At 31.4% G+C, this 15,705-nt stretch overlaps 2 protein-coding genes across 4 annotated transcripts; both read right to left on the bottom strand.

Moving 5' to 3' along the window:
• Positions 1–86: 86 nt before the first annotated feature.
• LOC105434306 (glucose dehydrogenase [FAD, quinone]) lies at positions 87–6,542 on the bottom strand. 3 transcript variants are annotated; one of them, XM_089085314.1, is made up of 6 exons: positions 6,287–6,542; positions 3,468–3,538; positions 3,077–3,267; positions 2,756–2,970; positions 1,354–2,536; positions 87–988 (listed from the first exon to the last, which is right to left on the bottom strand). In XM_089085314.1, exons 2-6 carry the CDS (start codon positions 3,534–3,536, stop codon positions 715–717), a joined length of 1,932 nt encoding a protein of 643 aa, XP_088941440.1. In that variant the 5' UTR covers positions 3,537–3,538; positions 6,287–6,542; the 3' UTR covers positions 87–714. The 3 variants fall into 3 exon arrangements, with proteins under 3 accessions (XP_088941440.1, XP_088941439.1, XP_011648288.3); XM_089085313.1 differs by lacking the exon at positions 6,287–6,542 and adding an exon at positions 5,208–5,263 and having other exon boundaries at positions 88–988; XM_011649986.3 differs by lacking the exon at positions 6,287–6,542 and adding an exon at positions 4,843–5,063 and having other exon boundaries at positions 88–988.
• Positions 6,543–7,085: 543 nt separating this feature from the next.
• LOC105434304 (glucose dehydrogenase [FAD, quinone]-like) lies at positions 7,086–15,329 on the bottom strand. The gene is made up of 5 exons (XM_089085318.1): positions 11,348–15,329; positions 10,069–10,504; positions 9,430–9,830; positions 8,972–9,235; positions 7,086–8,576 (listed from the first exon to the last, which is right to left on the bottom strand). The coding sequence occupies exons 1-5, from the start codon at positions 11,711–11,713 to the stop codon at positions 8,214–8,216; spliced, it is 1,830 nt and encodes a 609-aa protein (XP_088941444.1). The 5' UTR covers positions 11,714–15,329; the 3' UTR covers positions 7,086–8,213.
• Positions 15,330–15,705: the final 376 nt, after the last annotated feature.

The following is a 15,705-nucleotide window of genomic DNA, read 5'->3' as shown; positions in this document are numbered from 1 at the left end:
AGCAAAAAAAAATTTCGATTTTTTTGAAAATTCCAGAGTGGCTTTAAGTTAAAAAAAAAATAATAAATATCAATATGGAGAAATAACAATTATAACAAAAACTGATATTACAAAAATGCTCCAAGTTAATTAAAAAAAATAAAATTATGTAAAATTATTGTAAACATTGTATGAACAATTACACATTTGAAAAAAGGATTAATATCACATTGCTCTAAAATAAAAAGATGTGGAAGATATCATAATTAAGATACAATTATTTTTATTATTATGGATTAGATGTCGGCATTTTTTAAGGTTTTTTTTTATATTTTGATTTTACATTTAAATATCTCTGTTTATATTATACGGAAAAAGTAGACACTTTTATTATGATTTTCAAATCAAGCTATCGATTGAATAAAAAAATCGATTATTGTAGCCATTATATAAGATCATAATGTCTTCGCTCAACTCGACCGCTCGTGTTAAGTAACATAGAGCGGTTCACCGCCATGTGCGTAAAAATGCTGCGCGCAAATTTGGCCCAAGCCATTACCATATTCATTAATAAAGAATTTGAAGAAATTTCTTCTTTATTTAAAATTGTTTTATTTATCTTTGCACAACACACACACGCGCGCGCATGCATGCATGCACGCACGCACGCGTGTATCGTTTTTATTATTACAATCCGGAACATTTACATTTAATTTAATTTTTTAACATTTACATTTAATATTTCTGCGGCCATGCATTATTAATCATATCAGCTGCTTTTTCGGCCACCATCATGATCCCAGCAATAGGATTCGAGTTTGGTACAATGGGAAAGATGGAAGCATCAGCGACACGAATATTTGATATACCATGTATTCGAAGTTCCGAATCTACTACTGCGTTTGGATCGGTACTTGGCCCCAACTTGCATGTTCCGGATTGATGATTTTCCGGTCCAGTTTCCGCTCTTATTTGACACATCCAGAAAGCATCCGTACCAAAATGATAGCTAGTAAATTAATAGATAGAATTGATAAAGATTATATTGTTTGTAGAATTAATTATAATGGCGAAATTTTTTTTGAAATTTGAAACGTTAATTAAAAATTAGCACATTGTTCCTAGCTTTCTAAATGCCACTTTTCTTTTCTTTAAAGATATTAAACTGTAAAAATTATTTTTTGTATTTGTATTCTTTTTCTATTTAGATTTAGTTTTCTCTCAGAAAGATTTTTAATCTGTTTTAAAAACTATTATTAGTTCCTCGACATTTTTACCATAAAAATTGACTACAAACTTATCTGGATAAAAGAAAATCGAAATTAGAGTTACAAATTGTTTTGTACAAAATATTATTATTTTGGCATTACTTACTCGTGGCACAATGGACTTCTCACTTGTTCCAAACGAAGATCCCACTTTTTCATAACAGATGTATCGACGAGCTTGCTAATTTTTTTTATACCTTCGAGAAGAATCATCAGATCCTTTTCTTTCGTGAAATAATTTGGATATATCATTGGTGGATCTAACGGATTGTTCGAACGAAGTTTTAAATCGCCTCGACTCTCCGCGAGAACAACCGTAGGTCTCGCCACGATCTCTCTCCTATCCGGACAACCGGATTGATCTCTACCGTTGATACATTCGTTGAGTAGACCGGTTTTTGAGCAAGTGGAGCTGAAACCGTCGAAAAAGACTTGTATATCTGGAATACCATTGATTGCATAGCTACTCTCGAGAAAAGCAGTGACTTGAGTTATTCCGGTGCTAGCCAACGGACCCGTCTTATTTTCCAGATATTCATTTACAGCGTCCATGGTTATAACTTCGTACGGTATGTCTCTGATACTCATGGCCACCCCCACGGACACGTGATTATGCAGATTCTTGCCGACTGGCAAGTTTTTGTATACCTTAATACCAAGCTTGGTGAGATCTTTTTCGGGCCCTATACCGGAATTCATAAGAATATGCGGCGAACCAATAGTACCGGCTGTTAAAATTACCTCTTTATCGCATTTTACTACTTTCTTGTTGCCGTTCTTATCCATCAGTTCCACGCCGTAAGCTTTTTGTTCCCATGGGCTAATCAAGATCTTAGTGACATGCGTGTTTGTCAATACTCGCAGGTTCTTACGATCGTGAACGGGCCTCAAGTATGCTCTCGAAGTTGTGAGACGCATACCATTTTTAATCGTCATCGGCGCGACCATGAAGCCGGTTTGGTTGTATTCTTTCAACTGGGAAGTCCTGTAACCCAGCTCACCAGCGGCTGTCAACAGCACATCCGCGAAATCTGGCTTGTGCGAATAATACTGAATATTCATCGGACCATTTTCTTTTAAACTTCTGGGCTTATCTGATAAGATTGTTGGGTCAATCGGGTTTTCCACTCGTTCGAAATAATAACTGATCTCGTCATACGACCACCCCAAGTTCCCCCGTGCCCAGCGATTATAGATCTCAGGATGTCCTCGGATGTACATCATACCGTGTAAGCCACCAGTTCCGGCGACCATTTTACCTCTTGGCCACGTGCAGACGCCGTTCGTTTCTACAAAAGAAGAATCGTAAAGTTGATACAATAACGTTTCAAAATTATCAAAATGTTAATTCTCTATTTAATCATATTAATTTTCATCTTTAGAAAATCGAGAGAATTATCAATTGAATTTCTCATGTTAAATTAAGATTTCAAAAGCTATTATTAACAACTGTGATTAACATTTTACATAAAATCGCTCGTTGAACAAAATGCAAGATAATATTTTACTCAAACAGGCGGTAGGATGCGGTGATGTTGGTTCCGTCTTGAAGTTCCAATCGAGGGTTGTATTCACGGCATTGAAAGCAAATGCTGGTATAGCTGTCATTGTAGGTTCTTCCGGACCAGCTTCGATAAGCAAAATCTTTCTCCATGGACTATCGCTCAATCTTCTCGCTATTATTGGACCTGCCACACCTGCACCGACAATTACAAAGTCGAACCTGGACATTGAAAATGACGTTAGGATTTTTTTTTTTTTTTTTAATAAAGCAGAGTATGTCGAAATATTTTTATGTTTATAACAATAAACTTCGCGTAAACGCCTACCATTCATTTTCATTTGGTGTTTCATCTTTGCCTAATCGTCGGCAAGGATCAGCGATATCACATCTGGAAGATATTACATGTTGAACTAATGTCATAAAAGTACTGTCGCAGACGCGGCTCATATATTGCGTATCTTCGAACTGGCAGAAGCAACATCCAGTAGTCGCATAGTCGTTAGCTGTTTGAATCGACTGAAAAATATTATTTGTTTTAATGAGGACACAAATAAAAGATTTCGTTATTTTGAAAAAGAAATTTGTATTTCTTTAACAGTAAATGTATTTATAAATCTTTTTTATAATTTTTCTACAAACATTTTTTTTTCCCGTTGATATATCATTATAAGTGAAAATTTCTGATATTATAAAAAATTAGTATCTACTCTGCTTACATAACGTGCGTTGACTGGGGTAGCAACAACATAATGTGCCAAGGCTAACAAAAGGAAGTACCACCGCATGTCTGCAATTTAAAAACTAATATCATCCGTGAATGTGAAAGAAGAAAATTAATAGAAACGAATTATTTTGAGTAAAGTGCAAAAAAATACATAATAATAAATTATAGCGCTTGTATATTTTCTGCATAATAGAATTTAAAAATAACACCATTTAGTAATATTATTATTACTTGAGCATATGTGCGCGTGTGTGAATATATATGTGTCATTATAATTTACGATGACAAACACATACTATTGTATTTTTTCGGGACACAAGCCGGAAAAATGTCACTGTTCAATTATTATCGTAGAGAATCGTTAATATATACTTTACGTCAAGCTTGTTAATGAAAGGATACATAATCGCTTAAAAATGATTGCAATGGAGTTTCGACATATGTCTGCTTACAAATACTTGAACGAGAGAAACGAAGCATCAATTATACTACGATTTATGAATATCGTTGAAAATAATAGCATACGCCGACAATAAGCATGTGTTGCAATAAACTTAATCGTCCTGCATATCAGTAATCCTGTAGTATTAACTTAAATTTTACTTTATCATGTGATAGTATATTGAGAGATTCGCAACTTTATAATATAATTATTATGTGTATTTTATAATTTCCTTGTCTTTTTTCAAACTGTTAGGATACGCATAACGCGAATAATTGGCCTTTTAACTTATTTATTTATCAAAAGATAATCCAAAATTTTGATATTAAATTAATAATCCAAAAGTTTAATTTGACGTTAAGAAAATGTCGCGCGTTGCGTGCGTGCATGCGTGACACGTGCGTATGTGTCAAATTTTTACTGCAGCAATTGAAGAATGCATAATGACCGATACAACAAAAATAGGCGAACATATCACATGTACAAAAGACCCGGCAGAAGTTTTACCATCCGAAAACAGAAATAAACAAATAAAATTTCATGAAATTATACATCGGCAGATGTGTGCTGCATAAAACAGAGATAAAGACACATAAAGACAAATAAAGATACATTCCTATTTTAGATCTCAATTCTACTTTTATGTATATAAGAGCTGAGAAATTGTGGATCTTTATTAAAAGCTTCTATTTTAATTAAATTGTTTTTTTTTCCATTGTTAAAAACTGTTGACTACCAATTGATCATGTGGTAATATTCATTATAGCGATATCGGACTACATTTCACTACATTGACATCGTATACATTTTCAGTAAATCATGGCGTAAAGAAATACAAAAAGTATATATTTTAACGTAAAGGCATTTAACAGATCCATGTGTTTTGAACTTGTTCTTTTCCATGCTCTTTTTATCCAAACATTACCTGAGATCTGGACAAAAGTATGAAGTCTTAACATTTCGTGGTAATCGATATTTCGATGATATTTATACGATAATATAAAACGATAATATAGAACACGTTGGATACTGATCGATTCATCTTATCACTAAAATCGATATTTATAGTCCGTTTTTACATACATATTTAAGATTGTCTACAAATTTGAGGTATCATAAATTAATTACAGAACCGAATGAACATTTTTTTCAAACATTATTTGACATTATTTAAGATGGATTTGAAGCAAGAACGGATTATGAATGACCGGCCTAGAAGTAGTAAATCCTTCTGAGCGATCGACTCAGAGTGTCACAGATTCGCGACACGATCATTTTCTCGGCACGTACCGTTTGGCAGAGCCAAAGGGACTCGAGCACACTATATGCCACTAATCGAGAAACTCATCGCGTGTGGTCAGAAACATTCGTCGACGGAGAAGACACACGTGGTGTGACGTCATCGTCTAAGTCTCCCTCTTCTAAGCAGGATTCACACCGCATGAATTAACATATCTAGGATTTATTTTTCGAGGATTGAGTGATCAAATTTTAAGAAAACCAAGAAGGAACTAAATGTTTTTGAGTTTATACTTTTGATGAATCATGTAATAAATAAAGAATTTCTTTTGCCCAAATGAATACAAAGAAGAGGAACGGAAAAAAAAGAGAAATGTTTAATTGAATGGTATAATAAACCTAAAGATTCTTAAAAAGGAATTGAAGCTTTAAAATCACAGTCATCATATTCATCACCTTAACTCGTTTAGGTTTAGTCGCACTGAATCAAGGGAAATATGAGTGAGTACTCGCTAGATAATGAAAATAATAAAAAAAATCGCTCGTTTGTTGCATAAACGAAGGATTATCGCAATCACTCGTAACATAATTTGTTAACATATTCACTAATTATTCATATTTTGCAGAGAAAATTGAACTAGTAGCGAAATGCTGAATAGAGTCATGAAAAATGAAAAAAGTATGTCTTGTTTGATCACGTTACGATTAGACATAGTCAATTTCGATTGTTCAGTCATATTAATTAAATAATAATTGATGAATTGCAAATTATTGATGAATCATATTGTATTCAATCAATATCCACGAAAATGAAAAAAAAGTATATCTAGATAGGTGTTAAATATATGTATGCCACCGACTGAGATCGATCAATTCAGTGAGTCGTAAATAACGAATGTACCAAACGAATATTATTTTCTTGTATCTAAAATTGTATCAACTCTTTTATTTTTTGTTTTTTTATGCATAACTATAATGTACAACATATTTTATTACTTAATTTAATAACTCTTTAAAATTCGCTTCCGTTTAATGATGGAACATTGTAATAAGCGTTTAGGAATTGCTTATAATATAATATTCATAACAAATATAATAAAATACTTAAAGGTAGCGTCTTTATCTTTTACCTTGAATGTGATAATCCTAGATTTGTGTGTGTGTGTGTGTGTGTGTGTGTGTGTGTGTGTGTGTGTGTTTTTAGAAGGATATCACAAGGATATTGTTTCACTAACTTCAAATTATCGTTACCATTCCATGCAGGTACCGAACGAAGAATTTATACTGGTTTATAGAGAGAAAATGAACTCTGTTGCGCAATTTACTTTTCATATATAAAAAGAAACGTCCGTATAATCGTATGGTGGAGGAAGACTTCAATGTGTATATCACACACTTGTACATATGGATCACACATCATTACAATTTGAGAGTAAACATATACATATAGATTATAAACGGAAAGTTATTGAAAAACGCAATAATAATTTAGATACTTAGGGACTTATTTAGAAGTATCTTGGAGAATACGTACGATGATTTATCATTAAATTACATTTAAACCACTTAAGTGCATCCTGCATCAACATTGCATTGCACTTCAAGAATCAAAGATTATCATCGATAAACGCAAAAAGCGCCGAGAATATCTTGTTGCAATGCATAACGATCAATTTTTTTCAATATTTGCACCTATGCATGTCTCTCTTTTCCTTTTATACTTCATAGATAGAATAGCTTTCTATCAAATTGAAATAAAAATCATTTTTATTTTTTTTCTTTTATCATTATATTAGTATATTTATTTTATCACTTTTAAAATTGTATAATTGCATCAACATGAATTTGAGTGACGTATCATGTTGTTTTCCACCGTAACCTTCAATTAAATTGGATCGAAAAATTCAAAGTTTGCAGTGCAATATTTTATAAGCGTATTTATCATGATTCGTGTAAACAAACTCGTACGTATCATAATATATCATTTTGTGATTTATATGTCTTTTATATATACACTTTTATACACTGTATGCATGACATTATTCATCCATTATAATTATTACATTAATGATTTTTCAAACCGGCAAGAATATGGAAATATGAACATGTATATGATTTGTGTTTTGATAAAGTTAAAATGATTTGTGTTTTGATAAAGTTAAAAAAATCGCAATTAAATTTTGATTACGATTTGGCTTAGAGTTTTAAGAATAACGTATGAAAATGCTGATAAATAATCGAGAGCATGTCGATTTTTAGTTGTTTTTTAATGATGATCTGCACATGAGAATTTTAAACAACTATGCGAGCGAAACGACCAATAATGTGTTGTATTCAGAATATGTTCTATATTTAGATTATGTATATTTTTTAGTTTTTACATGATTGATTGATTTTTGTATGATAATCTTAAATATTAAATTTTAACAACGGTTTAAAAAATTCTTTATCGTAAAAATGGCTTTATCGTAATACCAAATATATATTTATTCGAAACGTAAATCAGCGATATGACAAGACGTATCGTGCGTAAGTATATTGAAATGCATAAGCATCACATTAAAAATTGGTAATTTATCATATATCAATAAGCATTTATATTTTATTATACGCGTTCATCATTATTTGGGCTCAATATATAAATATCGTAACAATTGGGTATACGTGTGGTCTATAAACAATTCGCTGAATGAAGAAAGGCTACAAAAAAAAACGAATACAAAATTTTTTTACAAGATAGCTTTTTTATAAACTATCTTCTTCTATCTGTTATAATTAATATTTCGCATTAGAAATAAATGCTTTGTATAAACATATACATATGTTTCATCATGTTTCTAGGTAAATATTGATCATTGTATTATTACGATTGTCGTTATTACATTTGAGAAATATAACACACATTTGAAATGTAGCGTTACAGTTTTTTCTTAAATCAACTCAAATATAATTAGAAATACACCGATAAAGATACTTATATTGGGGAATATGAGAAGAAACAATACACTCTCTATTCTGCATCAGTCTCGTGAAATGTAATCTTGAACATTTATCGAATTATAACCAGTCTTCTTTTATCATGTCGGCACCCTTTTGTGCTATCATAATTATCGGCGCATTAGTATTCCCTGATACTATGCGCGGCATGATCGACGCATCGATCACTCGCAATCCCGTAATTCCGTGGACTCTTAATCTAGCATCAACGACGGCATAACGATCATTGACAGGACCCATCTTGCAAGTACCAACTGGATGATAAATGGTCGATGTGAAATAGCGTGCGTAACAAGCCCAATACTTTTCTGACGAGCCATAAAACTGTGAGCATCCTGGTATTGGATTCGGATTTGGTCGTGCGTTCAACATTTGCATAAGACGAGTCTGACTTATCTTTTCGATAAATTTCACGCTCTCCACCTATGAAACGAGCGTAATTTTTTATGTCTATCACAGCATACATCTTTACATGAGCTTTTTATTACTTCTTATATTGATACTTATTTTTAATAATTAAATGAAAAACTTTCACACTAATGCGGAGATTTTTTTTTTCTAGAGATTCTATATTCTAAAGATTTTTTCTAGAGATTGTACATATATAATTCATACGAGACATATTACAATTTGTGTTTTCTGAAAGCAAACTTTATCAAACTTTTTATAAATCAAAGCTGTTCCGCGATTCATACATTGAGGTCCTATTATTATTGTCGAGAGAGAGAGAGAGAGAGAGAGAGAGAGAGAGAGAGAGAGAGAGTTAATTAATTACTAATTGAAAATAATGTTTTGCAATCGAAACAATAGTAACATACTAAAACTTGGAGATCATGGGGATCTTCAAAATAATTTGGAAAGATAGCAGGGGCTTCATACGGATCCGCTGATTTAAGCTTGATGAAACCTCTGCTACGTGGTCTTAAAAGAATCGGAAAAATTCCGAAAGCTTGTGTACTGTCTGTGATATTTTCATACATCTTCATAGCTATACTTGGTTCAATCCCGTATAAGTTTGCTGCTAGAATTCCATAATCTGATAAAGCTGAGAATAGCAGTTGTATATCTGGATAATCTATCGTCTGATCTGCATATCTGCAGCATAAAGATTTTTGTACAAATTGAAATTATTATTTACAAAATCTTACTTTTCAAATATAAACTAATTTAAGCTTTATTTTATTATTATTACAAGTCGAATTGATAAATTTCAGAGAGAGAGAGAGAGAGAGAGAGAGAGAGAGAGAGAGAGAGAGAGAGAGGAGCATCGCATCACATACTTGGTATTAACAAATGCCATCCCGGCACTTAATATTGTCATGTACAGTGGGCCGGAACTGTTTGATATTATCTCTCCAATATTTTTCAATTTTCTAATTTGAGACTGTTTCATAGTAAATTGATTTCGTTCTGATATATTATGTGGAGGATCGATTATATAGACTATACCAGACATCCCCACGTGATCTTGAAGATTTTGTCCTACACCAGGTGCATGATGCACCACAGATATCTTCATATCTTCAAGATGGTATCTCGGCCCGATTCCCGACAGCATCAATAGTTGTGGCGACTGTATCACACCCGCGGATAGAATCACTTCGCGTTTCACGCCAACTATGAGACGTCTTTCGCCCTTTCGAAATAGAACCCCGTGTGCAATCTTTGACGTATCATCTGTAAGCAAATGGATCATTCATCTTTACGTATCTGTGGCATCTTAAGACACTATCGCGTTTCTTAATTTACTGTAATTGTGCGGTCACCATTGAATAATGATTAATATATAGACTGGAAATCAATATGTATTTTTTCATTGTACTCACATTGAGCAACAATAGAATATACAATACAACAAAAGAATCAGTAACTTGTTAAAAGAAAAAATTGAAGAAAATAATAAAATTTTTCAAACCTCCTTTTACTAGTATCTTTTCTACAAATGACTCCAAGCTGACATGTAGATTCTTCCTCTTCGAGGCGGGTCGGAGAAAAGCTTTAGAAGTACTCAATCTCAAGCCATTCCTCAAAGTAGCAAAAGAATGCGTAAAACCAGTCTGATTTATACCATTAACATCACACACTTTGTATCCCAATTCTTCGCCAGAATAAACGATGTAATCGACGATCGGTGGATTATATTTGAAATATTCCACCGACAGATATCCGCTTTTCTGATGATAAGGCGAATCGGCAAGTTCCTTGGCTCTGGCATCTTCGGATTCTTTGAAATACGGCAAAACGCTCTCGTAATCCCATCCCGTGTTACCGAGAGATGCCCAATAATCATAATCTCTTTTGTTACCGCGAATATAAAGCATTCCGTTTAATACACTGCTACCACCTAGCACCTCGAGAATTAGAGATTATTTTCTTAAGAACAGTCTTTTGCATATCTTGCAATTAGACCACATCAATAATGATGATGAAAGGAATATAAATATAGATATAAAATTTTAATAATGCATAACACCAAATCATTTGTAATCATTTCAATTGAAACAAGTTATAAATATATATTATTAATTTCATCAATTTAAAAGCCATTTCGAAGCGAAAGCGCGCGCGTGCCTTTTCTCGTATAACCAAATTTTACTTTACTTTTTACGTTTTTGACTAGTGATATGAAAACACTTTTTATGATATGAAAATACTGATTATATCATCGATAATATGTCATTCTATAAAATTATTTTCTGATTATGCTTATGACCTGCTTTTCAAAAAAGTTAATATATTTACGGGTATTATCCGATGTGATCCGATTGACCGAAAGTAACTTCCCCCATCCACCCCTCCCCTTTCTTCATCAGAATTTTAGCCACTCTTTACCTCCTTCCCTCGTTTTCCTCCACTCCTACTTTCCTTTCATACAACGTATATAAGGAAACTTCATAGGAGAAACAGTACAATATCAGGCTGCTCCTCGTCCTGATGAAGTGAACTGCAATGTTCACGAAACGTTGGCATTTAACAATGTATAATGACACGGATAATATCCGTAAACGTATTAATTTTTTGAAAATAGTAACCGTGGAAGTCTTAAAAGCATTATACCTGATTCTGTTATGTGACGCGTTTCCATAGAATAAATTGATTCTCAATCAACATTCTTTATATACACATGTATATGTAGAAAATGTAAATTGAATAAGATATTTGTTTGTCCGAAATATCTAAGATACCTAAAATACCTTGCCACGTGGCCACCTGCATTGATGGTTATACATCGCCAAACAATAATTAGACGACGGTTCCGTTTCGAAATCCCAATCCAGATATGTACGCTGCAGAAATGGGAAAGACCAGGGAACATCGGATGTTGGAACTTCGTCGACACCGGCTTCGAGCACAAGTATAGTGCGATCTTCATCCTCCGACAATTTGCTAGCTAATACCGCCCCGGCTGATCCTCCGCCAATTATAATATAATCGTACTGATCTAACAGTTTTTCTGTTGATATCGATTGTAAACGATTTTCTTTATCCGTGATGTCAGGTCCCATATTAATAATGAGATATCCCAAAGCCATAAGAAGAAACTTGGAAACTAAAGACATGATTGACGTATGGTACTACTGCAAACAAAACATAAAAAAAGCTGCTCGACATTGTTGTTTGTCACGTAATAAATCTTCATCGAAAGACAATTATTTTTATTATTTTAATAAATTAATTTAATAATGTCATCGGTGTATATATATATATATATATATATATATATATATATATATATTTATTAGTATAACTTTCAACATATTTGTGCATTCACACATATAACAAGGGAACATCGATACAACGCGTAATTTTACAATATTTGAAAATATTAATGAAAACATATTTTTGAAAACATATTTAGAAAATTTTTATAATTTTTTTTTAAGCGCTTGTTTCACGAGAATTATAAAAATAATTATTGTTGCAATCTTTGTAGCATTTTCTACTTCATATATTTTGCACGATTATAATGGCCACGATTTAATATAATATAATTTTAACGTTATTCTATCATATTTAGCCTATTCGATCTAACTATTTTTAATTTCCTGCAACTGTTCTACTATTGTTTTTTTTTAAACATAAATTTTTATATACTTTTTATCAATGTCTTTATCAATACATATACAAACGTACATATTTATCAATGTATTCAGAAATTTCTTTTTTATTAGATGAATTTTATTTTGCAGTTTTTGCGTTTCTATATTTTTGTTATAATATTTTGGATATATAATTGTGAAAAAAAACAAAGAATGATACGCTATTTAATAATAAGTAAATAAATATATAAGTATAGGAGGGTATATGTCAATAAAAGATTACTGTGACTTCAAAGTACATAAATATTTCATTTTTATTTAGCCAACTTGATTTTTGCATATAGAAACATATTAACCTCTATGAACGTGGCACTCGACTTTCGAAAAATTAACTTTTTTATACGGAAACAGTTAGTATTTCGTTTGTAGTTAGTAGTTGTTTGTAATACTTTTAATTTCATTTGTAGTCGAATCGTTCAAAAGTTATAACAATTTAAACAAATGGCCAAGAGTGAAGTTTGTCATGTGAATTTTTTAAGATAGCGCAAATCTGCTTGCGCAGTCTTTTTCAGAATCATTTGTGCTCTTAGTTTCGTTTGTAGTTGAACCGTTCAAAAGTTATAACAATTTAAACAAATGGCCAGGAGTGAACTTTGCCATTTGTTAAGATAACGCAAATCTGCTTGCGCAGTCTTTTTCAGAATCGTTTGTAGTTGTTTGTAGTATTTTTAGTTTTGTTTGTAGTCAAACCGTTCAATATAACAATTTAAATAAATGACCAAGAATGAACTTTGTCATTTTAAAATATTTTAATGTCGGGTGCAAATCAGTTTTTTAAATTTTGATATCTTTTAATGGATTGAACTACAAACGAAATTATTGTTACTACAAACAACTACAAACAAAATACTAACTGTTTCCATATAAAAAAGTTAATTTCTCAAAAGTTGGATGCTAGGTTCACAGAGATAACATATTATTATCGTCCAAATAGATCTTTTTCTCTTCCTTCTTTTTTTTCTTTCCTTCTTCAAAAAATATAACTGTACGTTGATATTGTCATTATTATATTATATCTACATATCTACATACAGTTGTTACATCACGTGACACGTGATATAGTATACGAAAAAAAATCAAATTATACACAAAGATACGATTATTATACATTATAAATGATTGCACGTATAAATGTCGACCAGCTTGTTATTTTCATATAAAAAGAAAATACTTTACATAGACATTGAATTGTTTCTAATCGTTTTAATTATCTTCTTTATTACATACATACTTAATACATGTGTGTATGAAGTTGGCGTCTCATTTCGCGAAAACTCACAAATTATTGAGAATTCTGACTTCCTTTCGAATAGTTCTAGAGTTCCTGATAAATTAAACAAATAGTTCTGCTCATTAAAGCGAAAAAATCGGTTCGGACAAAATATAATTTTTAAGCCAGAACTCCGAAATAACAGTCAGCGTCTCATATCTATGTGTCTAAGTACGTGATGCTTGAAAGGTATTTATTTATTTAACAATCGTACGTTATGGCAATTGCCCGGAACTCTTTAGAAAATGCTTCTGTATGTTGAGAACTATACGAAAAGTATAATTTTTAAGTCAGAACTCCGAGTTATTTGTTTGTAGTTTAGCTCGATCTGTTATTACATTAATAATTACTCTGTATTTATGTTTAAATAATTTTTTTTGCTTTAATTTGACAGAACTCTTTATAGAACTCTTGTAGAATTATAAATCTTTCAAAATCTTGCATTGGCGGACATCGGAACTTATTTAGGACAAAGTGAGACGCGGCGTGGACTTGGCGTCTCTCATTTTGTCCGAACCGATTTTTTCACTTTAATGAGCAGAACTATTTGTTTAATTTATCAGGAACTCTAGAACTATTCGAAAGGAAGTCAGAACTCTCAATAATTTGTGAGTTTCCGCGAAATGAGACTTCACGCCAACTTCACACACACTTAATACATTTCTAAAAAAAAAATACATCATCGGTACTCACATCTCTAGAAATTTATTGTTGATGCTTTTCCGCGATGCTGATTGTTCTTTTGCTGCGCTCATTTCACGAGCGACTGTCATCGCGGAATTAGATAGAAATTGTATAGACGGACAACTTTTATAGAAGGATACAATACAATTTATTTTTAAAAAGTAAAAAAATAAAACATTAAATAACGCGCGCGTTTGTAATGTTTAAGTGTATTTAAAAAGTCGGCCATTGAATCATAATTCATGTAGATAATTATAAAGAATTCTGTGTCGCGTCCTTTCTCCTATCTGACACGTCATATTTGATCGCATATGTACGTATCTCCAATGAGGTTTCACAGTTCTTAAACTTTTAGTATTTTTTGATATAATATACATTGACAATTTATATAAAATAAAAATAGATCTAAAAATAATATTTATTAAATACGCAATGATAATATGAATCGAATAATATTTACAATGAACAATTACAATCGTTGTAATATCAATTCAATAGGTTTCCAACTTTATTCCCAATGATAAATTTTGTGAAATTGCCTTTAGATGCTATTGTTATTTAAAAATATAAATGCAATTTAATTTATAGAAACGATTATATGAATTGCAAATTTATGCGCTTTGAGAGTATGTACGATTGTTTATGTAAAATTGATATAATTGATATTAAAATGGCTGAGAGATTCTTGAGGTACATGATTAATACATTTTTACGCAGGTACGTTAATTGTTGACTATTTTACTCAGAACATTGAACATTGTTTTTACATATCGATATTTGAAATTTAACTGTTATAATTTATAAGTTCTAAAACGCCGATATTTTCCAAAAAATTGCTTTTAATTGAGAACTTTAGTCGATAAAAACTAATTGTAGGTCGAATTGAGATTAACGATAAATAATAATTCAGAGATTTGGGATAACAAGAACAATTTAATTTTGAGATCCATTTTTTATTCTTTTTGATTCGAAGATAAAACGAAGTTGGAAGGAAATTTAAAAGAATTAATATTCATCTTAGAATTTAATTATTTTTTTCTCATACCTATGGGCAAAAAACCATCAATCTCAGATGATTTAATATTTTTATTTTCAAAGTGACAATCATTACTGAAAATCATTAATCATCATCCGACATTATTCGAAATCCGATTTTTCCATAGAAAGAAGTTGATAGTAATTTATAAAAGATTTATGAAATAAAATCTTTAAAAATGAGATATAAAATAAAAAGATGAAATGTCGAATATTAAATAGATTACCTTTGAATTAATTTCTCTTTATTAAATTATAATAATAAACTATAAATGTATGTAGTTATGGTCATTCGTGACATACACTAAACACTGCTTATTTGCAAAATGCTTGATTAAACTTTAACAATGAATTTGAATCTTAATTATTACTGTAAACTGCACGATTATAAAAGATCTGACGAATAGTTACTTGTGCTGCTTGATGAGCTGAAGAAATACGAATTTTCTACGAAAGCCTTCCA

This window comes from Pogonomyrmex barbatus, unplaced genomic scaffold, assembly GCF_055798465.1.
Source record: "Pogonomyrmex barbatus isolate J1 unplaced genomic scaffold, ASM5579846v1 scaffold1, whole genome shotgun sequence".
Classification (NCBI taxonomy): Eukaryota; Metazoa; Arthropoda; class Insecta; order Hymenoptera; family Formicidae; genus Pogonomyrmex; species Pogonomyrmex barbatus.
The sequence above is the reverse complement of the archived record's forward strand: the minus strand, read 5'-3'. Positions and strand labels throughout refer to the sequence as shown.